At 35.9% G+C, this 26,293-nt stretch overlaps 1 protein-coding gene across 1 annotated transcript in view; it reads left to right on the plus strand.

Annotated features, from left to right (window-relative positions):
- Window positions 1–26,293, plus strand: part of LRP1B (LDL receptor related protein 1B) — a 1,379,523-nt gene that overhangs the window by 676,126 nt on the left and 677,104 nt on the right. The window contains exons 15-18 of the mRNA XM_036320679.1: window positions 4,540–4,662; window positions 13,357–13,497; window positions 17,554–17,679; window positions 24,664–24,780. Coding sequence (XP_036176572.1) covers window positions 4,540–4,662; window positions 13,357–13,497; window positions 17,554–17,679; window positions 24,664–24,780 — 507 coding nt within the window. The remainder of the gene's footprint in view (window positions 1–4,539; window positions 4,663–13,356; window positions 13,498–17,553; window positions 17,680–24,663; window positions 24,781–26,293) is intronic.

Below are 26,293 nucleotides of genomic sequence, written 5' to 3' on the forward strand. Positions count from 1 at the left end.
GATTCATGCACAGGGCTACTAGTAAATAATAAACATTATTCTAAATTCTTATTTTTAAATAAGTTTTTTTCTTATTTGTAGACATTGGGAAAGTCATTGAACCCTATATTCCCACCTGAAAATGAGAGAAAATCTACTTAGAAGTTTATTATAGAAATTGAATTCAATGTATATTTAAGGTAACTAGCACTAGAATTCGTGCATAATGGATTTTCAATAAAGATAGCTATCAATATGTTTATAAAATCTTTCATTAATATTTTTGTATAAAATTTTTAATGCTATTTGTAGTCAGTGGTGTTTTCAAGATAATATTTTTACATAAAAAGTTTTTCAAGATACTAGGAATTTAATTAAAACTATCATATGAGCTCTATTTGGAATATGGTCAAGTAATAAATTAAAAATATATTAGGATACCATTAATATTTTTAAAATCTAAGAAATTTTAATAAGAGGTATAAATTTATTTAAATTAATTTAGATTTTAGATTTTTATTTATGACAGGACAGGTATCAATTCTTCACTTTTAACACATAGGATTCACAAAAGGAAATGTACTTAAAAGTGGAAATAATGATAATTCATTTCTAATTACTTAAATTGTACATTCAATAAGACTAATAAGTATGAGTCCTGCTGTTAAATTAAAGAATTTGATATTGCCGAAACCGGTTTGGCTCAGTGCATAGAGCGTCGGCCTGTGGACTGAAAGGTCCAAGGTTCGATTCTGGTCAAAGGCATGTACCTGGGTTGCGGGCACATCCCCAGTGGGGGATGTGTAGGAGGCGGCTGATCAATATTTCTCTCTCATCAATGTTTCTAACTCTCTATCTCTCTCTCTTCCTCTCTGTAAAAAATCAATAAAATATATTTTTTAAAAAAGAATTTGATATTTAGGTATGTATTCAGTATGACAATATGTTCTAAAATATTGTTTTCAGTACCTTCTTATTTCTTACAGTTTTAATTTTTCATAGTTTTTAAATTATTTTGAAGTAATTCTAATTTTACAGACTTTGAATTTTAATAAATATTGAACTTACAGTTCAGTCCTCTACATATGGTATGTAACATAGAACACCTAAGAATAATATGAAATATTAAATTTTTATTCCATGGTCATGGAATAAATACAGCTATATTTGGAAGCTGCCTAGAATTTTTTTGCATCTGCTGTTGGAAAAAGTCTGAACTAAGCTTAATTATCTTCCTAGTTTAGAAATTGTTCTATAGCTTTAAATATTAGCTTCCTTAGCTTCAAAGTGTATCTTTCAGTTTTTATAAACATAGCAAATTTAATTTATTCCTCAGAATAATGAAAAAAATATTTATATACTGTTGATATTCGGGCACATGATAATAATCTATGGAGATGAGTTAAATATTTATTGCATAGGGCAACATTTCAAGTATTCTTTAAACTCATTTATCAACAATTTCTACATAGCATTTCCAACCCCTGGGGCCCACAGTGCAATAACCTAGTCCAGGGGTAGGCAACCCCTGGCATGCGTGCCAAACATGGCTCGCCAGTAACTTCTGCTGGCACGCGAAACCCTCTCTTATAATCTTCCATTTACAGTTTTTTTCTTAATATCGAATTCTTTATTTTTGAGATAAATTCAGTGTAGGTGCATCTTAGATAAATAAATAATTTTACAGAACGAGTTATCTTAAAGACCATAGACATGGATTGACAAGAGAGGGGAAGAGCAATTTCTATGCCTCTGCCTTAACTCTCCCTGCCTTCCTAGATCCGACCAGTGTTTTGGTTTCATCCACATACGCTTGGGAATCTTTGTTCTCAGTGATGAATTTTGTTAAGTCTCATAATAGGAGTAGCCTGATGGATGAAAGTAGTAGCTCGTGCATATCTCTGAAGGTCACGAAATATAAACCTGATGTAAAATCTCTGTCATCAGTGATGCAGCAGCAAAAGTCCCACTGATAATATCAAACGGAGTCATAAAGTTTTCTGTCGGACTATCAGTGTACATGTATACATTAAAAAATAAATATATTTTTCATCATCATATACTGTGTTTTTGTCGCTCAAATGAATTTTATTGTTCCTTCAAGGTTCTTCACATATGTACACCTTAAGAGATATCAAGTAGGCATAATATGTTCTCAAAAAATTAGCGTTGGCATGCAGAAGAATTTTGAGTCAGAGATTTTGCTGGTTTTGGCATGCACTCACAAAAAGGTTACCCACCCCTGACCTAGTCTGTCACTTCAGTCACAGTGTTGGCACTTACACTTTAACTGCCAATGCAGTTTTAATTATTATTTCATTTTATTGTATGTCTCTGGGTAATTAAAGGCTCTTTATTTTTAATGTTTGAATAAGATAGACTAATATTTTCAAAATGTTTTTTATTGATACTTGGGAAAATGCCCCCATGTAAAAGACCCTGACATTTACACTGCCAGCTGGATTGCATTGCAGAGTTCTTTCTAACTATTCTACACATATATGATAAGAAAATGTACTTTCTTTCTGGCCTTTCTAGCTTGTAGGAATAATAACATCAAAATGATGATTACCTAAATTTTATTTATTTTCACCTACATCTTTATAAAACAGAACTTCCAAGCCTCTTCAAAAATTTTACCTCCGTTGTATCTGAATCTCCCAGGGTGTCTCCCATATGTTCATGAGTATGGACATACGACTTTCCCCCTGTGCCTGTTTATTGATGTCTGTGCACGCCTCATCAGTGCCTGTGCCGTTCAGGTCCACTGGGACAACACGTTACCCTTGTGTGTTGCACAGTCTCCTGGTACCAGCAAGGCTGCTCATTCTTAAGGCTTCACAATTATCCTCAATGCACTGACATGCCAATGTACTCCTTGCACAAGGGGAGCAATACCCCACTGCTTTCCGCAAGCTCACTTTCTTTCTGTTCACTTGGGATCCAAAGCCACATTCCAAGTGCTGGTGGTCTACTTTCCAAAAAACTCAGACTTCCTAATCTGGGGAACGATCCTAGACAGATGCCATTCTGTCTTCTCTCCTCCCCCCTCTCTCTTCCGGTACCCAACTACACACAGATCATTGTCCTACAACCAACACGAAAATTCCTCACATCAGCACAGCATATATGTTCAAACATTTCTGGATTTCATTAAGGATTCAGCAGAAATCCTGGATGCATTCATCAATTAATTAATTACATATTAACTAGAGGCCCGGTGCACAAAAATTTGTGCACTCGGTGGGGAGGGGGCTCCCTCAGCCCAGCCTGTGCCCTCTCGCAGTCTGGGACCCCTTGGAAGATAACAGCCTGCTGGCTTACGCCCGCTCCCGGGTGGCAGAGGGCAGGCCCAATCCCTAGGTGCAGCCCCTGGTCGGGCTCAGAGCAGGGCCGATTGGGGAGTTGGGGTGCCGCCCCCTGTCACTCACAGAGCAGGGTCGATCTAGGGTTTGGGGAGCTCCCCCCTGTCACACACAGAGCAGGGATGATCAGGGTGTTGAGGAGCTCCCCTCTGTCACTCACAGAGCAGGGCGGATCAGGGGGTTGGGGCACCACCACTGTCACACTCAGGGCAGTGCCGATGGGGAGGTTATGGCTCTACCCCGTCACACACAGAGCAGGGCCCGTGGGGGGTGTGGGGGGATTGGGGCGCCACACCTTGTCACACACAGAGCAGGGCCAATCAGGGGGGTTTGGGTGCTGCCCCCTGTCACACTGATCCCGGTGCCGGGAGGCCTCACGGCTCCACTGATCCCAGTGCTGGGAGGCATATTACCCTTTTACTATATAGGATAGAGGCCTGGTGCACGTGTGGGGGGCGGCTGGTTTGCCCTGAAGGGTGTCCTGGATCAGGGTGGGGGTCCCCACAGTGCCTGGCCAGCCTGGGTGAGGGGATGATGGCTGTTTGCAGCTGGTCACACACCCTTCAGGGTGGGGGTCCCCACTGGGGTGCCTGGCCAGCCTGGGTCAGGGGCTGAGGGCCGTTTTCAGGCTGACAGGTGACTGAAGCTCCCAACCTGTCCTTTTCTCCTTTTTTTTTTTTTTCATTCTGGGCCAGCTTTAGCTCTGAGGCTCGGCTCCAGCTATGAGACTTCCACTGCTGAAAGCAGGTTTCAGGCCTTTGTTTACCCTTCTGTATTTGAAACAATGTTGCAGTCCTGCTGGCTGAAGCACGGAGTTTTGTTTAGCTTCTATTTTTGTAACATAGTTGCTTAGAGTGCAGATGAGAGGCCGGCAACGGCAGGCGGGGAACATTGGTTTCCTCCGTCACTAAAGCAAGCAAGCCTCGTGTTAGTTTCCAGCTGCCTGGCTGCCGGCCGCCATCTTGGTTGTCAGTTGATTTGCATATCTCGCTGATTAGCCAATGGGAAGGGTAGCGGTCGTACGCCAATTACCATGTTTCTGTTTTATTAGATAGGACGCATACGTAATGTGTGTGGTGTGTGTGTTTGTGTGTGCATGTGTGTACATATTGAAGTCTACCTACACCTAGAAATAACCGGCTAACTTTGGATGGAGCCAGAGTGCTCTGACACATGTCCTTCATTCCTCTTGCAGGAGACAATATGTGCCGAGTGAATAACGGGGGCTGCAGTACACTGTGCTTGGCCATCCCAGGAGGCCGAGTATGTGCTTGTGCTGATAATCAGCTTTTAGATGAAAATGGAACAACTTGCACATGTGAGTTTCTTTTCTTGTTACACCCATTGTTTATACGTGTCTTTTGGAAGACCAGAAGCTGATGAAACCACAGGAATTAAAAATCAAACTTGGAAAGAGAAATTCAGATACGTGTTTAGGTATAATTCCTTTTAGATTATGAAATGCTAATTTCTAATGTACAGATGAATAATGAAAATCATGAAATTTTGCAGAGTATCCTGTCACTTCTGCATATAGTTTAATAAAAGAATAGCGGTAAGTATATGCCACAGAAGAAAACATTTTATGAAAATGTTAGGGAAACTCAACATCAGTAGTTTCACTAAAAATGTATAGTTGTTGGTTACATAGATATGTGATGCACACCATATGCCTCAAGTTATCCTCAGTAGCTTAATAAACTCAGTTATCTAGATTTGGTGGTGAAGGCAAGGAAGGAGGTAAAAAAAAAAAGAGATTTCTAGGGAATTTCTTGATTTTATCAAAGTAGTGAATTAACTGAATTGATTGACCCAGATTAAAGTCACTTTATTAACTTTTTCTAACTTTCCTTAGTTTACTCATCTTGTGAATTCTATGTGACACTTCTGAAATTTGTTCTCTCTACACATATCATGCCCCCTAAGAACAGCAATGGTAACCATGCTCTGCATATGTTGAGTACAATATAAATGTTTCTGGAATGATAATCTTGAACTATGTGTTACTCATGATTCTCCAAATAGAATCAGTTGGATGGAGAGAGAAACTAAGAGAGAAAGGAAGAAAGGGAGAAATCTATACTAATAAAAGGGTAATATGCTAATTAGACCAGGTCTACCAGACATCTGGACTTCTGATTCCTTCCGGACAAAGCTATGGTGGTGGGGGCGGAGGCAGAGGTGGTTAGGGGTGATCAGGCCAGCAGGGGAGCAGTTAGGGAGCGACCAGGCCAGCAGGGGTCAGTTAGGGGGCAACCAGACCAGCAGGGGACCAGTTAGGAGGCGATAAGGAAGGCATGTAGAGTGCTTAGGGGCCATCAGGCAGAGAGGCAGGTGAGCGATTAGGAGCCAGCGGTCCTGGATTGCAAGAGGGATGTCTGCCTGCCACTGAGCCGGAGAGGCTCCCACCACCACCACTGCACTCGTCAGCCATGAGCCCAGCTTCTGGCTGAGTGGCGCTCCCCCTTTGAGAGCGCACTGACCACCAGGGAGCAGGTCCTGCATTGAGCATCTGCCCCCTGGTGGTAAGTGTGCATCATAGTGACTGGTCATTCCTCCGTTTGGTTGATTTGCATATTAGGCTTTTATTATATAGGATATGTTGATCACTGGTTATTTCTGTATATATAACCCCAAAACAATCAAAGGGAATGAGAAAGAAAATTATTTCATCTTGATTTACAATTGATAAACAATGTTAAGTAAAAAAACAACAACGATTGCCCTGACCGGTTTGGCTCAGCGGATAGAGCGTCAGCCTGCGGACTCAAGGGTCCCAGGTTCGATTCTGGTCAAGGGCATGTACCTTGGTTGCGGGCACATCCTCAGTGGGGAGTGTGCAGGAGTCAGCTGGTCGATGTTTCTCTCTCATCGATGTTTCTAACTCTCTATCTCTCTCCCTTCCTCTCTGTAAAAAATCAATAAAATATATTAAAAAAAAACAACAATAATAAAGGTCAGTTATTATTTAAGAAATTGTTGCATTTTGATGTTAAAAATTAAATTCTATCTTTAATGCGGCATGTAACTTTTTTAGTTTTTTTTCAAACATAAAGGGAAAAATCAAGAGAAACAATGTAGCAAATACTTTCTTGAAAAGAATTCAAAGTTTCTATGCCAGCTTCTAGTCATATGATGGTAAAGGTTTTTAAAATACATGTTAGTCTTAGTTTGTAGATGAGGAAATTAAATGCAAAAGGACTACAAATAGAGTTACAGAATATAGTGCAAAACATCTCAGTGTATCACTAATCTCTCATTAATGTTGATTCTTCTGGGTTTCTGATTTAGTTCAGGCTAGTTTATAGTGTTGTGAACTGGCTTCAACTGGATCAACTCTATAATCTGAACTAATAAGCAAAACAAAAATGCATGTTGCAACCATTGAGATATGATCATCTTGGTTTCAGTCATTCTCATTAAACTGACATAAAATGAACAAAAACCCATTGGCAGATGGTCAACCTGGAATTAAACACCATTGGTTGTTTCTCATTGAACTTGAAACATAAGGCCATGCCAGAAGAGGCATTCACCCAGCAGGAAAATATTGGCTTGCTACATGGTTGATTAAGGATGAATTCTAATGCCATGCCTGGAAGGCATCAAGAATGAGTATGCTGCATTCTTTGTCCTTGTGAATTTTGTGTGCCATGGTCAAATTCTCTCACAACTAGAATTGAGGCCAGGTGTAGCATAGTAACTTGGAACTTACTTCCCTGGACTAACATATGTAAATCCAGTTGATCAATTACCAAGTGAGTTTGTTTGTTTGTTTGTTTATTTACTAGAGGCCCGATGCACAAAATTCGTGCAAGAGTAGGCCTTCCTTCCCCCGGCTGCTGTCATCCAGGTTTCCCTCTAGCCATCTGCAGGCGCTAGGACCTGGGTTTCCCTCACAGCCCTGGCTTCAACCAGAAGGTTGTCCAGAAGGACGTCTGGTCTAATTAGCATATTATGCTTTTATTATTATAGATCTTGATGCCTTTGTTGGAAAAATCACAATATACAAAGTTAGTAAATGAGCACATGGATAATTTCAAAAAAGTAAATTAAGCTCTACAAAAATGATTGTTACTATTTATTAAAATAGCAGGATAATTTTGTCTAGTATAGTGAAACTAATTTTTTAAATGCCTTTTTAGTGGCCTGAAAGAAAAGAAAAATTTCCAACATATCTTACTCCTAGGAGAGCAACTTAAGCATTGCAAAAATATTGATCATCCAAAGGTAGCATTGCACAATTATGTATCAGTGGTACTCTGTGACTTTCTTCACCTTCTGGAACACCAGATAGATTTCTCCGTCAAAAACAGTGCTCCACTATGGCTGCGCCATTTATCTGTTCAGCTGTGACAGGCCTTATGTTCTAAGATGTATGCAATCTAATGTGCAGTAAAAAGTTTAAGGCAATAAAAAGTTTAGAAGCCCTATCTAGATGAATATTTATGGCTTCTCTGCATAGGAACTCACAAAAGATTATGTGCCACTTAGTTTGGCTGCTCGGAAGACTACTCTATCTAATAAAAGGTCATCCCCCCATGACCTAAAGGAGAAAATTCAAAACCTATAGCAGCATGTTTCATCCTGCTTTCCTGTATTATATGTCTTATATAAAGGCTTCCAATAAAGCACAACTTGAAGTTTGCTTTCAGGGTCTTCTCTCTTCCTGCTCAAATGAAGGGATAGGTAGAAACTCTGTACTCCTCAAACACAAAAACAAAAAATTAAACAAACAAACATGTTCTAATGTGAGACTGATAGGTACAATAGGATTTTTTTTTAAATTTTATGTACTGGGACTAATGCTTTAAACTAAGTTATTGTAGTTTCAATAACAGTAAACAGAAAAGCATCAACTGAGAGAAGAGACAAGAATTAATTTAGAACACATTAACACAGTGGGTTGAAAGGAAACATAATAAAGTTAGAAACATAGGCTTTTGTTCAAAGATGACACACTTATTAAACCAATGTTAGGAATATACTAGTATGTATTAAGTCCAATTACTTAGCTGAGGCCTAAATCTGAGATAATTCAATTATAAAATAAAATGAAATAAATTTTAGTAGGTTACTTCCTTTATTAGGATCTAGACATTAACTCCAGCAATTACTCTACCAGTTTTTACCAAAGAAAGTTAATACTATAATACATATTTCCCTTTGTAATGTACTGAAGCCTGATCTTAATACTGTAATAGCAGGTATGGTAAGAAAGAATGTCTGACAGCCTGCAGTTACTTGCAAGGCATGTCATAATTCATGTAATTTTATTTTTGATTTTGATTAAATTAGAAGATTATTTTTTATTTTGTCAGTTTTCTTACTGATGAGATCATGTTGTAAAATTTTTAATAAAAATAACCCTTGCTGTAGAATTACAAGTTCTGCGTCAATTTTCAAATTCATAGTACAAAACACAACTCTGCCACAAAGTTTGCCATTGTAACAGTTGTTAATATACTGAAAACAATATATGGCTGTGCCCAAACACCCATGTGTAATGTAGGTTCAGTCATAATAAGTATTAGAACAAAATGGCACACGTGGAGCTTTTCCTATATGTTTAATTTTGGGTCACAGAAAGAACTTTACCAGTCCCTCTTTCTTTTCATCTACTTATTGATCTTTACCCCTTAAAATAAACTAACTTCACTCACATTCTTGGGTGATAAGCCAATTGAAATGGTACTGTTTTCCTGAAGTATTGATATAGTCCCCAGAAAAAAATTTTTCCGCTATAATAATGGCTGTCATGCAGAATTATCAACCTTTGTTAATTCTGGTAAGTCATGAAACAAGTATGTTGACACATCTACTCTTTGCCTGGCTCTGTGCCAGGCATTGTTCTGTTCGGTGCGTGACACTGGCCTTCCTGCATTGAAGAATCTCAAGGAAAGCATTAGATGTGCAAAAATTATTTACCTAATATCTTCTTTATAGAAGTTTGTACAAGGTATAAAGATATTATTCTCATTTTTATAGGTCCGATTGGCTCTCTTATGTGGTGCCAAATATACTTGTTCCATAATGTTTCTTGTTCTCACAAAAATCGGTAGATTGCCTGGTCATCAACTGGGCAAGCATGACAGAGGCCATTGCTGCCCAACTCCTCACAGTTAGGTCACTGCTGAGAAAAAAACCCCAAAAACAAAAACTATGCTTTCTCCACTCCCCCCAGCCCCCGTTTTAATATCCCAGGAACTTTTATTCAGTCTAAGTGAAGAACAAAATTACTTTTGTCAAGTTTGTCTCATATTCATAAGGTAACACTACAACTGTATGGGGATGCTTTCTTTTTTTCTTTATATTTTATTTTTACCTTTTTAAAAATTGAATATGGGGATGACATTGGTTAATAAATTCTATGTTAACTCTGTAATGTATCATCTGTACCATGCATCTCTAAGCTGATATTTTACCCATATTATCACCTATCACATTAAATATTTTCTTGATAAAGGACAATGTTAGCTCAGAAAGAATATGTCTTCTATAATTATGAATCTGAACAAACTTAATTGTCAGCACTAATAATATGGTGTTTCTGTGACATAATTTCTGGTTACATCTCGAAAACTTGGGTTGGGCTACAATAAACTAATGATGCGAAATGTCCCAGGAGACTCAAAATCAGAACCACACATCTTAAAATAAAAATTCTTTATTATGATGTCAAAAATTTTGAAGGGTCTGAGATTTCACTCTAGTTAAAAGCTAACATGTCAGCCACTCAGTGTGTCATAAATTCTAACAAGAGACAATTTCTGAATCAGAAGCAAAGCATTTTATTATTCGTGGCACATCAGACAGCTTAAATTTAACATTCACTTTGATTCTCCTGGTCTCATCCCACCCCCAAACCATATGAGGGCAATGCACAGGCGGGCCCCGGGGGATGCTGAGCTCACAGCTTCCGTAGCACCACCGAAGAGCTTAAGAGTCTGACGGAAACATCTGCCCAACCTTAGTCCTGAAGGGAGACATCATCTTTACTATCCAGATCGACAAAAAAACCTGCTCTCTGTTCTAGAAGGATGTACTGTCTTCATCTTCCAAGGCTGTTAGTTATATAAGCATCCCTAAAAAATATATATATATATTTCAGAATAAAAGCTTACACAAGACATATAGGAACACCAGGGATGGATGTTTCTTGTCCAACAAATTAGAGGGCTTAGAAGAATTGAAGACAAACTTTAGAAAATGTCAAGGCCCGGCTGGTATGGCTCAGTGGTTGAGCATCAACCTATACCAGGAGGTCACGGTTTGATTCCCGGTCAGGGCATATGCCTGGGTTGTGGGCTTGATCCTCAGTGCGGAGCGTGCGGGAGGCAGCCAATCAATTATTTTGTATCATCATTGATGTTTCCATCTCTCTCTCCCTCTCCCTTCCTCTCTGAAATCAATAAAAATATTTTTCTAAATGTCAAATATATTTTATATGTTTCATTATTTGTTGTTACAGGTATAAGCAATGCCTAACTGCTGTTACAGCAATATTGAAGTATAATAATGATATTTCTATACATCAATATCAAAAACAGTAGATATAAAAATGATGAAATAATCTCAAGATGTTAGTTCTATTCTTTTTCAAGCAATTATTCATATCTTGTTTTGAAACTTATATTGTCATCTATGTTCAAAACTTTCCACCTTTGTATTAGAAAACATCATTTAAAAATAATCAACTATCTACATATATTTGAAACCATGTTTAAAAGAAACTTGGAAAATCTGCCTATTTGCATTCATTCCATAATGACCTAAATATCATTTGAAAAACATTTGAACTCTAAGTAGACTTAAAAACTTGATGTCTAGGTTGATTATGTTAAATAATATTTAGTTTTAAATTCGATTTACTTAGTTAATTTGTCTTCCCCTAGACATTTTTCTTTAATACAGATGTAATTGTTCGGAAGCAATTTTACTTTCACTCTTATATTTGGATATTTTCTATGTGGATTGGGTTATTGTTTAAATAGCCACATAAAAGCCAAACTTTTACAATTGGTGGGTTTGTTATCAGAAGAGAACTGATGGTTTCTTGGGTTTTTCAGTCCTTACGATATGAAGCAATGGAATTGACTTATCTTTTTTGAAGTCACCTATAGAAAGAGTAGAGAAAATTTTAGTTAAACTTAAATGGGAAAGGAAGCTGATCACATCTCAAATCAGCTTTCTTGTTTAACTGGAATTAAACAAAAACAAACAACGACCAAAAAAAAAAAAAAAAACCTCTAAGAAAAATTAGGCTTGATGATTATAGAGAAGAAATTAATCAAACGACTATTCCTTAAGTGCCTAGCTCCTAAGTGAGGTTTAATGGATTCAAAAGAAGAAACTATACCACCCTCAAAGATCTGAGGGTCTAATTGAGTGGACTTGAAAGTCAAAGTAAGGAAAATGTGCATGTTATTAGTGATCAATTCTACGGATTTTTGAGAGAAAAGCTTGATCCTAGAGATGGGCAGACATATCCCAGCGTGCGCTTTCACTTTGTTTAGATGCTCACCCTCACTCCCTGCTGTGGCAGGAAAAGGCACCTTAGTAGGGGCTGAGTAGGGGACCCAGGGATCTTCCCTTTTTGTTTTTAGATTGTGGTCCTTTCCTATTTGGGCATAACACACATGCACACACAAACACACACACACACACACACACCCACACAACAAAATTTGTTATTTAAAGAGACCCCACAGAAATGACATCACTAGAGAACTGGTTGCTACAGCATTTTGTTATTGAAAAAGATTAGCGTTAAACAGGGAGAAAAAATTACTGTCAGTTCCCACATATGGTATCTGCTGTCTTAGAAGGAAGGACAGAAGAAACACAGGATTACCTTTGTTCTAACTGAATATTTCATTTACCATACTATTTTTTTACCCTTAAGACTTTAAGCATATGAATTTATTAGGCAGCTTTTTTTTTTCTGGCCCCACGAACGCACAAGTGTGTGCTTTGCTACATGTCTCTGAAGCAGGTTCTCTGCAGCTACCCTCCAGGTCGCAGTCCCTCTCCAGTGCTTTGCAGCAGGGAAAACACAAAGATTAAGACAGTGCTAACACCAAGTGTTCTGGAAACGCCACATGTTTTCTCTCCATATCTCTTGTTTTTCTCTCCATATCTATGTTTATAGGTTTTGTGACAGTTCATCAGTTCAAACCCGTTATCCAAAGTAAAGTTGAAAGCCTTTAGAACTGGAAAAGGAAGATCAGCTGTGCTTTTCCTATGAATAAACCAGCTTTTAGTAATTCAACGCTGTTTCAGTTTGTGAAACACAAATCATTTACTGTTACTATCGCCACATGTTCCCTTCTCTTCTGAGACTCTGCTGAATCCACTCAAAGAGAACAGAAGAATACTAACACTTTCAGTCCGTGAATAAACCCCAATTAACTGAATTCCTAACATTTGATTAAAGGACATGGAATATATGGAGAAAGGCGCTGCGTAGAATTCCGATACATAACGAGATTGTTTTGATTAACTTAACACTTTCTTTAATACTTAAGCAGGCCTGAGTTTTTCTCCCATCTAGAGACCAACAAAATAAATGCAGTTATCAATGCTATGTGCTATTGCCTGTCATTGCACTTTCATTAATTGTGGGCATACTGATCTATAAGAGGGAAATGGTAAAATGATTTGCTGGGCCTACTGTATAGGTTGTCATAGTGATCAATGGAGTTTATGAATGAAAGCCCTCTAAAAAATAAAACTAAAAACTCAACATAGAAACCCAACCAAATATAATGTGGTTTATTATTATTGTTGTTGTTGTTGTTGTTATTTTGGTAATCTTTAAATATTTTAGTAGGATAATTATTGTCAGAAAAACTTAATTTTTTCTTATTTCCAGAGATTGGTGTCACTACAATGCTAGCATGTTTTTATATTTTCCATACAATAAAATGAATCAGTGTTTAGTTATTATAACATTTTAATGAATCAATAGAGCCAGTATTGTTCATACACCTTGGATTTTTTTTTAACCTAGTTAATCCGGGAGAAGTATTACCTCACGTATGTAAAGCTGGAGAATTTCGTTGCAAGAACAGGCACTGCATCCAAGCTCGGTGGAAATGTGATGGTGATGATGACTGTCTGGATGGAAGTGATGAAGATTCAGAGAATTGCTGTATGTTCTCACTTAAGTAATATTAACTCTCCCTGACCCTTTAAGTGTGTGAACTATGAAAATAGTTTGTGAAAATCTAAAAATGTATTTGATAATAATTGAACTGTTTGTTTTTTCTCAGTCATCCTTTGCATAGTTTTAAGGTGCTGGTTTTCTCATCCTGCCCCATCTTTAACATTATCATTTCGGTTGCCCCAGAAGTCCTCTCCTTTCCCATTTGTGCTGCAGCACCACCACACCACTGTCAGGATGTGGCTGTAAGAGACCCCTTCGGATCCCTGAATTTAAAGATGTGGAAAATCACTTTAAACTCCCTCAGGAAAGAATTACTGGTCCAGAGGGTCATGAGCCACTCCACTGCTCCTTGGCAACTAAGCCTTGGAAGAGATCCAAGGAGACAGACATGGGTTTGCAGAATGTTATTCCCTAACTTGGCTGCCTCGGTACATGGTAGGAGACACATATGGGGCACTCAGAGAGAAATGAAAGATTTGATTTTTCTCCTGTTTGGCTTATTTTTAGTTATCTATCATTTGCTGCTATAGAAATAGTTTCATGTTTTTGTGGGGATAATGAAATGTCCACATACATAATAGGAAAACTCTTTGAGAAACACATTAAATAATGTTTTGAGAATATACTAGTATTTGATTACAGTCACTACCTGAGTGGTTTTGAGAGATATAAAATATTTTTATATGAAGAGAGAGAGAGGTATGTGCTGGACATATGCATCTTTGCTCTCTTGATTTGACTTAGATACATTTTTTAAAATTATGTTTGCTTCCTAATTGTAATTAAAGACATTTAAGTTAAAGACATTTCCAGGTTAAAGTGGCTGACCTAATTGTGAGTTAACTGTCAAATCTCCATTTTTATTTTTATTTTTAATCAAGAATATAAAAATAAAGTTTTAAAATTTGTAGTTATGATTGAATAAAGTTGGTCTGAGCATTTATATCATGAAACTATCTGTGCTTTGGTACAAACCCCAAGAATATGAACTTGAAAGATATTTTCAAATTGTGCATAAATGCATAACACATAAACTGTCATTAACACAGGTGGCACTACTTACTTTTAATTTCCAAACATGGGTTTAACTGCAACATTATTCATTTCTTATTTTCAAACTCATTAATATTTAACTATAAAGTGTGAAACTACAAATAAAAAATTAATAATAATTGATACAATTAGCCAAAGTTTTGGAGTGAAAGAAGCATTTTTTTATGTAAGAGTACAAGGTGTGTTTTTTTCCTACTTATTTTGCACAAATGATGTATTATTGATTAAATTAACTGCCTCATTTCTTCTAAATCACAGTGTTTACTCATGGTTTTAATGAATACTCCTTATATATCAGCTCCCTAAGTAGTCAATGTCTGTTCAGAGTACAAATATTTCATCACAATATTCATGCGTTAGCCTTTAGTTCCATGCTTTAATTTATGAGATTGTTCTTTTCACCAACTCACAAAGAAACACTATTCCTTTTGAATATATTTGTACCATTAATTGTAGCATTAAAATTTCTTGTCAGTATTTTTCTCTTATTTTCATCATGTACGACCTCATCACCCAAGCATACATCATGGGCTTTTTCTGGAGTCTTTTAATTCACTCATGGTACATATTAAATTCTACCAAAGAATCCTCTCTCTTTTACCCCCTAAATAATTAATATTTTATCTTTACCTTCTCTCAACTTCACTGACTAAATTAGACTACTACTTAGATTAATTCAGTAAGTGCCTTGCTACTATTCCTACCAGAATCCCTCCTTAACTAAATCCCACTTTCTACACTACATCCAGGGTGACAATTAAATACTGAAATCTAGCCCAAACTGGTTTGTTTCAGTGGATAGAGTGTCGGCCTGGAGACTGAGGGGTCCCAGGGTTGATTCCGGTCAAGAGCATGTACCTTGGTTGTGTCACATCCCCATTGGGGATGTGCAGGAGGCAGCTGATCAATATTTCTCTCTTATCAATGTTTCTCACTCTCTATCTCTCTCCCTCCCTTTCTGTAAAAAATCAATAAAATATATTAAATAAATAAATAAATACCAAAATCTAGTCTTGATATTTCAGTAACAGTACATGATCAAGTTAAATTCTAAAATTCATTGACTTACATATAAGACACTTTATGTTATATCCTGTCTTTACATTTTTAGCCTTAAATGTCTTTCATGAATCCATTTAACCTCTTTGTCCTTACCAAGTTGAACTACAAGTAGATCTCTAAAAAAAGGTTATTTTCTCTCCTCTGTGACATTCATTACACCCTCTGTTTCTAGCAGTGGAATTCACCATCGTTTTCTATTACTCTCATAGAGAAGTCCTTTTTGAACACCAAAATAATATCCTCTCAATATAGCTCCGAGTTAAATATCTCTTATATATTCCTTTACTATGGTAGTTTCCACAGCTCAATGCAATTGTATGCTTAATTCTATGGTGCATCTAATAGGTGAATTTCTTCGTGAGGAGACACATTTTATTGTAGCATCTTTTTGAGTCTAACAAAGCATCTAGCACGTGGCTGAATAAGTGACTAAGTAAATGGGGCAACTACAAACTAAACATCTGTGGTCAGCTTCCAGCAATACGGAGTAATCTCTAAATATTTCAGCGATTCTGGGCAGCATTTTATTTCTGGGGTTCCATGGTGAATATTCCAGAAATACATAATTTATTTCAGAGAATTATTTTAGATTTTAAATACTCATAAGCTTTGACCTTGAATTCCCAACTTGACCTCACAAAACTATGGATTATATTTGCCCTTCATTTTGAACTCTGATTTACATCACTGATGAAAATTGCAAAGGTCACTGATCAAGAAGCTTCAATGAAATGCTTACGCATAATCTTAGTACTTTCAGATGTTGACCCTCTAATATATTGGATGACTTTTATTTTAATTTTATTTTTTTAAAGTCCCTGCAGTGAGTAGAAAATGGTAATATGATCAAATGCCAGACAACATAAAGCTTTTCCACCTTTTAAAAAATAAACATGAGTAGAAACTTTCTAAAAAGTGATAAAATCACTTTATCACCAAAGCTACTTTAAAGAAAAAGTGTTTAGAAACTGGCTGGAAAGGCATACATTTGCTTCGCAACAGCATGGTAAAACAGCTATTTTTTTTAAATTCTAAGTATAAGGAATGCCAAAATTTATTTTTATTATACAGAGTACAAATACTAGGCTTTTAAAAAATTACTTCAAAAAGGATGTTGAAGTTTTAAAACAAATACTAAAGAGCATGCCAATTCAGTTAGGAATTTAGCCTCCTGAATGCAGGAAAAATAATCACATTAGGTTAACTTTAAGATAGCCCCCTGTTGTGCTTAGATATTGGATGCTAAATCCTCAGCTTTCTACAGCTTCCCTTCTGAGGATTGGTCTTGTCCTCAGTATATTCTGTGGTTGCATGTTTGTTTGTACTAGGGAAGGAAACTCATAGTGATCCATTTTGTTATTAAAATCATGCAGGACCTCATATTTAGCCAATTCTAGGTCCCAACTGATGCTTTTAATTTTGTCATTTTTCTTCCAGATGTTGCACAAAGCATGACAAAAATAGGCTTATTTAATATTTCAAGAACTACTTGAGTTAATGTGTGGTTTTAAAAAAGTATTTTTACCTATGATTAAATTATTTGATGCATATTTCCTATACTTCACATTAAATTTTGAGGTTGGTAAAAAAAAAAAAAATCTGAAATTTAGTTACCTGTTGTGTTTAAGGATGAAAAACCAAAGGCAGTGATATAGTTGGTTTGAGTGAAGACATGAAAAATATATTTACTTTTATATGAGATGTAATAAATTGATGTCTTCTATTAAATTATTATATTTTAAAAGAGCCTTGAATAGTAATATTTTGATAAATATGAGACACTGAATGAAAGAAGCTATTACTTTACTGTACTTTAATATTACAATTACTATAATCTTTCCATAATTATGGCTTAAAATAGTCATAATTTTATCCAATTTCATGTCATTAAACTTTCTCCTCCTCTCCCTCCACCCTCTGCCCCAGCCAATCATAGCTGTCCTGATGATCAATTTAAATGTAAGAACAATCGCTGTATCCCCAAGAGATGGCTTTGTGATGGAGCTAATGATTGTGGGAGCAATGAAGACGAATCCAATCAAACTTGCGCAGGTAATCATTTGCTGGGATATATACATAAATCTCTTCCAAAGTTAATCTCCATAAAAATTCAGGTCAATGCCTTCAACTACAGTGAACTTTCCTAATGTCGTGTTCTGATTATTGGAATAGTAAATGAATTCAATACTTAATTCCATAAAACCTAGATTACCAATGATATTTTAGTTAATCTTTGGGCATGACTCTGCTCTCAAAGTAATTTGGCACTTTCTCTATCTATATGGGTTGACTGGTGATACACTAGTTAGGCAAGACTCATGCCTGCTAAATCTTACTTGGCCTGGGAGGTTGAGGTTTGTTAGCATCCTGGGATGTAGGCACTCACGAGGATAACTTTTTTTTTTTTACATTGAAAAAATAATTTATGTATTTTATTTAGTCTGCTATAGAATTCCTCTGTGAATAGTCTCTGTTCTTGGCACATTATTTATGTAGGTTAGGATTTTTTTTCCCCATGAAGCCCTACCATCACTAAGCCTATTTATATTTCCATATAATGTATCCCATTGTAATAAATCTTTGAATCCCTAGCCAGATTCTTAAGGAGTAGGAATCTACAATTTGTGATACAGGTTACAACGGAGTGGCAGAAAGGTCACTATTAGTCAGATAAATGTTGAAAAATGATACTGACTAGCAGCAGCCTCGTGATAAACGATGAAAAAAAGGTAGTGCATTTGATGCTTCATATTGATATGATCAGTAAAAACTGTTTTTTCAATCATTACACACAGCAACATCAAAACATATCAACCGCCTCGCCCCCTCTCTTTGCCAAAATAAGCATTACTAAGTAATAACTACAGTATATTAGTGAAAACTCATGAGGAAGCATATAAAGAAAAGACCCAGAGGTCAAAAAGCCTTGCTTTGAACTCTTGTGTTTTCCTGAGAAAGACTTGTACCTCTCTGCACTTCAATTTACTCATATATTTATGTCAGTTCTATAAGGACTATGACTTAACAAGAAATTCTTTCCAAAGAGCTTTTTACTCTGTGCTAAATAACAACATGATAAGAACAAAACAGTACCATTCCATAATCCTCACCTCCATCTTATTTTCAGTTTTTTTCCATAGGGACCTGTTTGCTGCGGATCCATGGGCTAGTTATTCTGTTGCTCCTTGGTTAAAAGCTTAGTCTAATATTTTAGAGTAACTGATCATTTTCAAGATATTCTGTGTGTCTTATAAGGTTGTTTTACGAAAGACATTCTAGAGACTTGTCCTCTAGAGACTGGTCCTAGGCTCCTGCCTTCAAGTCCATTAATTTCATAGATGAAGGCATGAGAGAAGGGACTTGTCTTAACTCACATCATTAGTTAGAGTTTAAGGGAAAATCAATCCATGAATTCTTTCTCCAAGACCATTGCTCCTTTTATCAAATGATATCAATCTGAGGATTAGCTAGAATTTTAGGTATGGTCAATTTAACTTTGGCCTGGTAGCCTTTTATTATAATTACAGTGAAACATCTTTCTAAGCCAGTGCAATTATTATTCTCTTAAGGTTCAGATTCAAATCACAGTCTGTTATTACATCCTAAACAGATAGATTTGCTTTCACCTTAAAATAAGAGGTATTGCTGACTCTATTCATAATGTCATGTCTCCTTTATTTCGTTAGATTTTTAAAATATATTTTTATTGAGTTCAGAGAGGAAGGGGGAGGGAGGGAGGGAAGGAGGGAGGAGAGAGAGAGGTAGAGAGAGAGAGGGATCAATGATGGGATAAAGTCATAGATTGATTTCCCACTGCATGCCAAGTGGGGATCAAGCCTGCAACCTAGGCATGTGCCCTGACTAGGAGTTGAACTGTTACCTCCCAGTTCATAGGTTGAAGCTCAACCACTGAGGCATACTGGCCAGACCTATTTGATTGTTTTAAATCCTCTTGTTTCTACATGATTTTTAAAGGAGTATTTTGGGTTAACTAACTACGTACAGTAGTAAAAGTGAAAATTCTGCATATGATAGCATATGCAGCAATCAATCCTAACTAGTAAGATTTCTAAGACTTTCTAGGCCTTTAATGCACAAGGAAATAACACACAACTTGCTTACACCTCAAGTGCCAGTTTCAGTGAGGGCCATGCTTTAAGTACCGCCTCTCAGTACTAGGTTTTCTTGTCAGTATATTCATGATAGGCATTCTGATTACTGTAACCTCAAGAAATTGAATAAAAAAATAAAGAGAAAAATAAATGTACCTTTTATCTTTGAAAACTAAGTATGTTTTCTTGTTACAAGGTATTTCCTTTTTGTTTTACGAAAATAAATAGGTCACATTGCTCATAATATTGGAAAAATGGTAAATTCAATAGATACTTTCCCTGGCTGAGTCATTTCTATGTAGTTCTCAGTATAGATATATACACGGACATGTATCCTAGATAAAGGATTTCCCATAGGGGGATTATTTTGTAATTAAATTCACTGTACTGTAGCCATTAGCATTGTGACTACTTTATATCTAAAGGAAAATCCTTTCCTACAAGAAACTAATTTCCTATTTTGTTCCTTTGGGACTACTGCCTCAGAAATCTATTAATTCAATAAATATTTACCATGACCCTGGAGAAAGGATGAGAAAAAAATACACAATACTTTTCCTGAAGAAGCTAAGAGTGAAGATGGCGAGATTGACATGTAAACAGGTTTTTCTAATGCAGTATTCACGGCACTAAATTAAACCACATGGGAGCACATTAGAGCAACTAATGTAGTCTTTGGATGTCTTGGAAGGCTTTCTGAAGGAGGTGATGTCCAAGCTAGGTCTTTAAAAACACATAAGAATAATGCCTAAATAACAATGCAGGCCATTTAATTAGGAAAAAGAAGTTTGATAAAACCAAGCATTGCGAAGATTGTGGGTAAAAAAGAAACTGTCGTACACTCTTGGTGATTTTCTACATTGGAAGTCAGTTTAGCCAAATCCAATAAATGTGAAGATATGCATGCCTTCATCTGTCATTCCAAAACTAGGTTAATAGTCTAATACCTATGCACAAGGAAGCATGAATAAAATTTCCACTCCCATAATGCTGGCAATACTGAAAACATAAAAACAACTCTAATGCTCATTACAGGAGAATGTATAGATATATTGTGTTATATCCCCATAGTGGAATGATATTCATAATTAAAATTAATAAACTAGAACTCAGATATCAATAGCAATGAATTTCAAAAACAATTAAACATGAATGAGTTGCCAAATATAAATAAATACCATTTCAATGAAGTATAAAAATGCAAAACAATTTTATATGTGCTTATTGACATATAAATTGGGTAAGAATAGGACTTTTAAAAGTACGTCTAGGGAAAACAGAGAAATTAAGAATAGCCATAACCTCTAGAAAGAAAGAAAGAGGTTGCATGTGATAGAAAATGATTACCTAGGCGACTTCAAGAGTGACTGTAATTTTCCCCTTAAATAAAATAAATAATCTGTAGCAAGTGTAGAAAAATATTATATTAAGATTTGATATAACTGTATGATGGCAAACAGGTGTTATTGATATTATGTCCTGTATTTTTTCAGGTGATAGAAATATTTTATTAGAAAAGTAAAAGGCTGATCAGCATAGAATGAAGAGGGTGAAGTGAAACAAGGATAGAGGGTTGGAGAGTGTGCCTGGAAGAGGAACCAGCACAGACACAGTGGGCAGAGAAAAGCTAACAGTCAGGGCCCAGTTAGTTGTTGTCCCTCAACACACACACAAAAGTTTGTCTACTTATGAGGGAGACCCAGAATCCAAAGATGAGAAGTAGTTAGATTTGAAATTCTTTTTTTCCTCAAAGTAACCATGAAGATCCTTGGATTCAATCCTATGCAATTTCAGACCAGCATTTTCCCACAGTATTGAACTCTGGTTAGATTACATAATATCTGTTCTCCTTAAATCCACCTCAAATTTTGAATGAATTAAAACTGGACAGATGTAGTTGCATTAAGAAAATCTGATGTAGTAAAAAATCAGACTTTGTTATATGAGATAAACAGAGCATTTTGATAGAACAGGTTTTGTTTAAACAGAATGATCTGATTAAAATACAGCAAAGGTAAGGATTAAGAATAATGTGTTAAATTCTGTTCTCCTCCCTCCTTATTGCTCTTTGCATTGTGGGATTTCTCACTGCTACATGGCTGCATAAGAAGCATAATTAGTGATGAGGAGACAAAATCCACGTTGTGACAATGAATTTCTGGTTCTCTGCTAGATAAACAATTCCGCTGAGGAGGTGTAAATTTCCTCTTCATTAGAGCAGCATTTGCTGCAAAATTAGAGTCTTCTGGGGCAGCCCTGCTAATCTCACCTCCAAACTAACTTAGATCTGATGGGAACAAGAACGGAAAAGTGCAGGTTGCGTCTTCTTGTTACAAATCAAGTGGTTAGAAAGTGCTAATTTAGTCAATGTGATTATATCATAAAGGCAGGCAGTACTTGTAGATTTATGCAATGAAACGTCTTTCTCATCTGAAATCAGTTCACTTTTCTCAGTAAACTAAACAGCTCATTTTCTCTAAGATTAGAACAGACAATGAATTCATATATTTTCAGGGCACATGATCCTTCAATGATAAGCCAGTAAATACTCTGCAGTAATAGTTTATAGCAGTTTTTCAAGCTTCAGAGTTAATGAGGTGGCACCAGGCTCTTAGGAATTCTTCCTCATTGTCCTTTCTCATCCCCATAGCATTCCTAACAAAAGAAAGGTTTGCCAGAATTAAACCTGAAGGACCAGGAGAGAATACAGGGGCATAAGATCCTCAAATAAAAGAAGATTGCATTAGAAAGTTTAATATACTCTTACCATGGATCAATTAGAATTTAATAGAGATAAAATCTGATAATATATTTTTCTTTAAAGCAAGAAAACAATAAATAATTAAAAATGGAATAGGTAGGGGATTAAAAAGCAAAAGAGAGATGTAGGAAAGAAAAAGTGGAGAAAGCAAGCAAAAAAGAGGTAGGGAGGGAGAGAGGAAGAAATAAAAGAGGGAAGGGAGGTAGTGGGAACAATGGGAGGAAGGAGGAAAGAGGGAAGAGAAGAGGACTTGAGAGGAGGGAGCTCCCATTACATTTATCTTAACACTAAAAAGTTAAAAAGTATCTACTGCAACCAGGGAACAATACAAAGATGTGTAAAACATTTTTAATCTTTTTCATACCTCTATGCCCTCCCCTTACCACCAAGTAAACTAATGCCAACATCGTCCTTTTTCTCTAAGCTAAGACAATATGTACATGTGTTTTTTTCAAGTAGGCATATTTAAATCAAAATTACCTAGGGACTTTGTTGATTTAACCTAAATGTTGGAATAATTTAATAGAAGAGCTATAGAATTGGCCAAATGAGACAACATAGAAATATTTAATCCCACTTGAAATTCAACATTGCAAACTTCAGAAGCATACATGCTTGTTGGGATACTGAACATTTATTAGTATGAAGTAATCAGTATGTAAAAAGGGAAAAATCTGATATATCAAATATTTGATTAAAGAACCTTATCCACATAAGCAAAGAAAATATATATAATATAATAAATTTTCTGATATTCCTACATATAGACACTGAAAACAGAAATGGTATATCCAATCCAATATCTCAAATCAAGCCAGTAATTTTTTTTCATTTGTTTTTCTCTAGGAATCTTTAAAGTATTCACTAACAAAGGATATACATCTCTAGATTGCAGGTATACTTTGCTTAAAAGGAAATAACTAGGGTATGACTTTAAGAAATTATTTTAAATGATCTCTGAAAACCAGATTTTAGAGACCCATTTTAGAAACCCATTTTAGTGTGTTTGGATGACTTGGCTTTGAGCCACTCTATTTGATACCAATAATTAGTACCTAAGTTGACACTGTGTTGTGGAGAGAAAGAAACACATCCTTATGATTCTGCAGCCCAGGAAACAAGAGGAAATGTACATGTAATCTAAATAATGTTCTCTCATCATAGCCACAAAGCCCCATAACTGAATTGCTCCTCATCTGTCCTATCTTCATCTAACCCCAATACTAATAAGTTTAAGTACATCCTTCCCAACATTTTCATCTGTTTTCTCTGGTCCAATAAAAAGAAATAATGGATGAGATACTGGTAATCAGAATGATACTAGTATATTTGTGGCTTAGAGGGACAAAAGAAAAAAAAAAAAAAGCAAAAGCAAATAAAATCCTTAATGTAACAACCTAAGGCCTTGGGAAAGAGGGACGCTATCTAGGCTTTTGTGCTTTCAAACGTTGACCTGATTGTAGAAGAACAGGGTGATCAAAGTCCTTGTAGAACATAACCTCTTCATGGAATAGTTTTAAATACCTGCCTTAGGCAAACGTAGAAAGCAAAGTTCCATGTGTGTGTTCATTGAAACCCTCAAGAAAGCCCAAAGCACAGTTCATTAATATACTAGTACTTTGATTAAAAGATTATACATTTTTATATAACTGTACTGAAAAGCGAGTCAAAAAAATCCATCTTAGGTCTAAATGTATGTTTCAAATATATATTCTGAATTCTTGCTGTCTGCATGTTGGACCACGTAAAGATCAAGAAATAAATGCATTAAAGATGTTAGCAGAAAAGGAAAACTCTGGTCCTCTGGTTAGAAACTAGATATAAACTAGATATCCTGAGATAGTTTTCAAATCCTTTCTCCTACTTTACTGCAAAAGTTTCCTTGGTTTATTGGTAAATGCTCGGCAACATTCTTTTCTTTTTTAAATTAAAAGTTGGATGAAATTTAATGCAACCAAATATTCATAAGCACGTGAACTTTAGAGAAGACAAGCAAGCTAACATTGTCAAAAAATAAATAAAAGTTTACTTTCAAAATATTTTATCTAATAGGGCTATATAATATCTTACTAGTATATGTGAAAGGGATATTGAATGATGTATCTTTAATGTTTTTTAAAACTTCTCTAAATTTATTCTTTGCAAATTAATTGACCATCATAGCCAGAACATGCCAGGTGGACCAGTTTTCTTGTGGCAACGGGCGCTGCATTCCCAGAGCATGGCTGTGTGACAGGGAAGATGACTGTGGTGATAAGACAGATGAAATGGCATCTTGTGGTAAGTTGTGAGTGAACATGGTATTAGTAGATCCTGGGTCAGATGGAAGATTCTATCGCTATAATCTCTCCTAAAAGGCTATTCATGTCTTTATAAATCAGCAAGCCTTTTGGGTCTAAATATATCTTTCAAGATAACTTCAGAATATAACTATTCATGGGGCAGTACCATTTCCTAGGCTAAAACAAATGGATCCAACATAGCCAACAATTGTTGTTTGTTGATTTATTGATAATAGCCATTCTGAGAGGTGTAAAATGATATCTCATTGTGGTTTTTACTTGCATTTCTCTGACAATTAGTGATGCTGAACATCTTCTTACTGGTCTCTTGGCATTCTGTATGTCCTCTTTGAAGAAGTGTCTATTCTGATCCTCTGTCTATTTTTTAATTCCATTGTTTGGTTGTTTTTGTGTGTTGAATTGTGTGAGTTCTTTATAAATTTTGTATATTAACCCCTTGTCAGATCTATCATTGGGTGAATATGTTCTCCCATTCAAGAGGTAGTCTTTTCATTTAGTTGATGGTTTCCTTTGCTGCATAAAAACATTTTACACAGATGAAGTTACATTTATTTATTTTTAATCTTATGTCCTATGCCCAAGGAAAAAAACATATTGCTAAGAGAAATATCAGAGTTTACTGCTTATGTTTTTTTCTAGGAGTTTTATGATTTCAAGTCCTACATTTTTTAAGTCTTTAATCCATTTTTAGTTTATTCTAGTGTATGATTTAAGAGAGTGGTCTAATTTCAACTTTTTGCATGTATCTGTTCAATTTTCCCAGCACCATTTATTGAAGAAATCATCTTTACCCTATTGTATGCTCTTGTCTTCTTTGACATATATTAATTGACCATTTAGGCATCAGTTTATTTTGTGGCTCTCTATTCTGTTCCATTGTCTGTTTACATGCCAGTACGATGCTGTTTGGCCTATTATAGCCTGTAGTATAGTTTGATATTAGGTGGCAAGATACCTCCAACTTTGCTCTTCTTTCTCAGGTTGCTGTAGCTCAGGGGTCCTCAAACTACGGCCCGCGGGCCACATGCAAATACAAATATTCTATTTGTTCCCGTTTTGTTTTTTTACTTCAAAATAAGATATGTGCAGTGTGCATAGGAATTTGTTCATAGTTTTTTTTTTTAAACTATAGTCCAGCCCTCCAACGGTCTGAGGGACAGTGAACTGGCCCCCTGTTTAAAAAGTTTGAGGACCCCTGCTATAGCTATTTGAAATCTTTTGTGGATCCATATATATTTTTGGAAGTTTTATCCTAGTTCTCTGAAAAACACCATTTTTTTCAGAGTATCTTGGTATCTTGGGTATCTTGATAGAAATTACATTGAATCTATAGATTGCTTTAGGTAATATGGACATTTTAATAATGTTAATTCTTCCTATCCATGAGCATGACATATTCATTCATGTATTTGTATCATCTTCAATTTTTTTCTTCAGTGTCCTAGGAATTTTCCAAATACAAGTCTTTTACCTCCTGGATTAAATTTATT

Source organism: Myotis myotis, unplaced genomic scaffold (genome assembly GCF_014108235.1).
Source record: "Myotis myotis isolate mMyoMyo1 unplaced genomic scaffold, mMyoMyo1.p scaffold_m19_p_8, whole genome shotgun sequence".
Lineage (NCBI taxonomy): Eukaryota > Metazoa > Chordata > Mammalia > Chiroptera > Vespertilionidae > Myotis > Myotis myotis.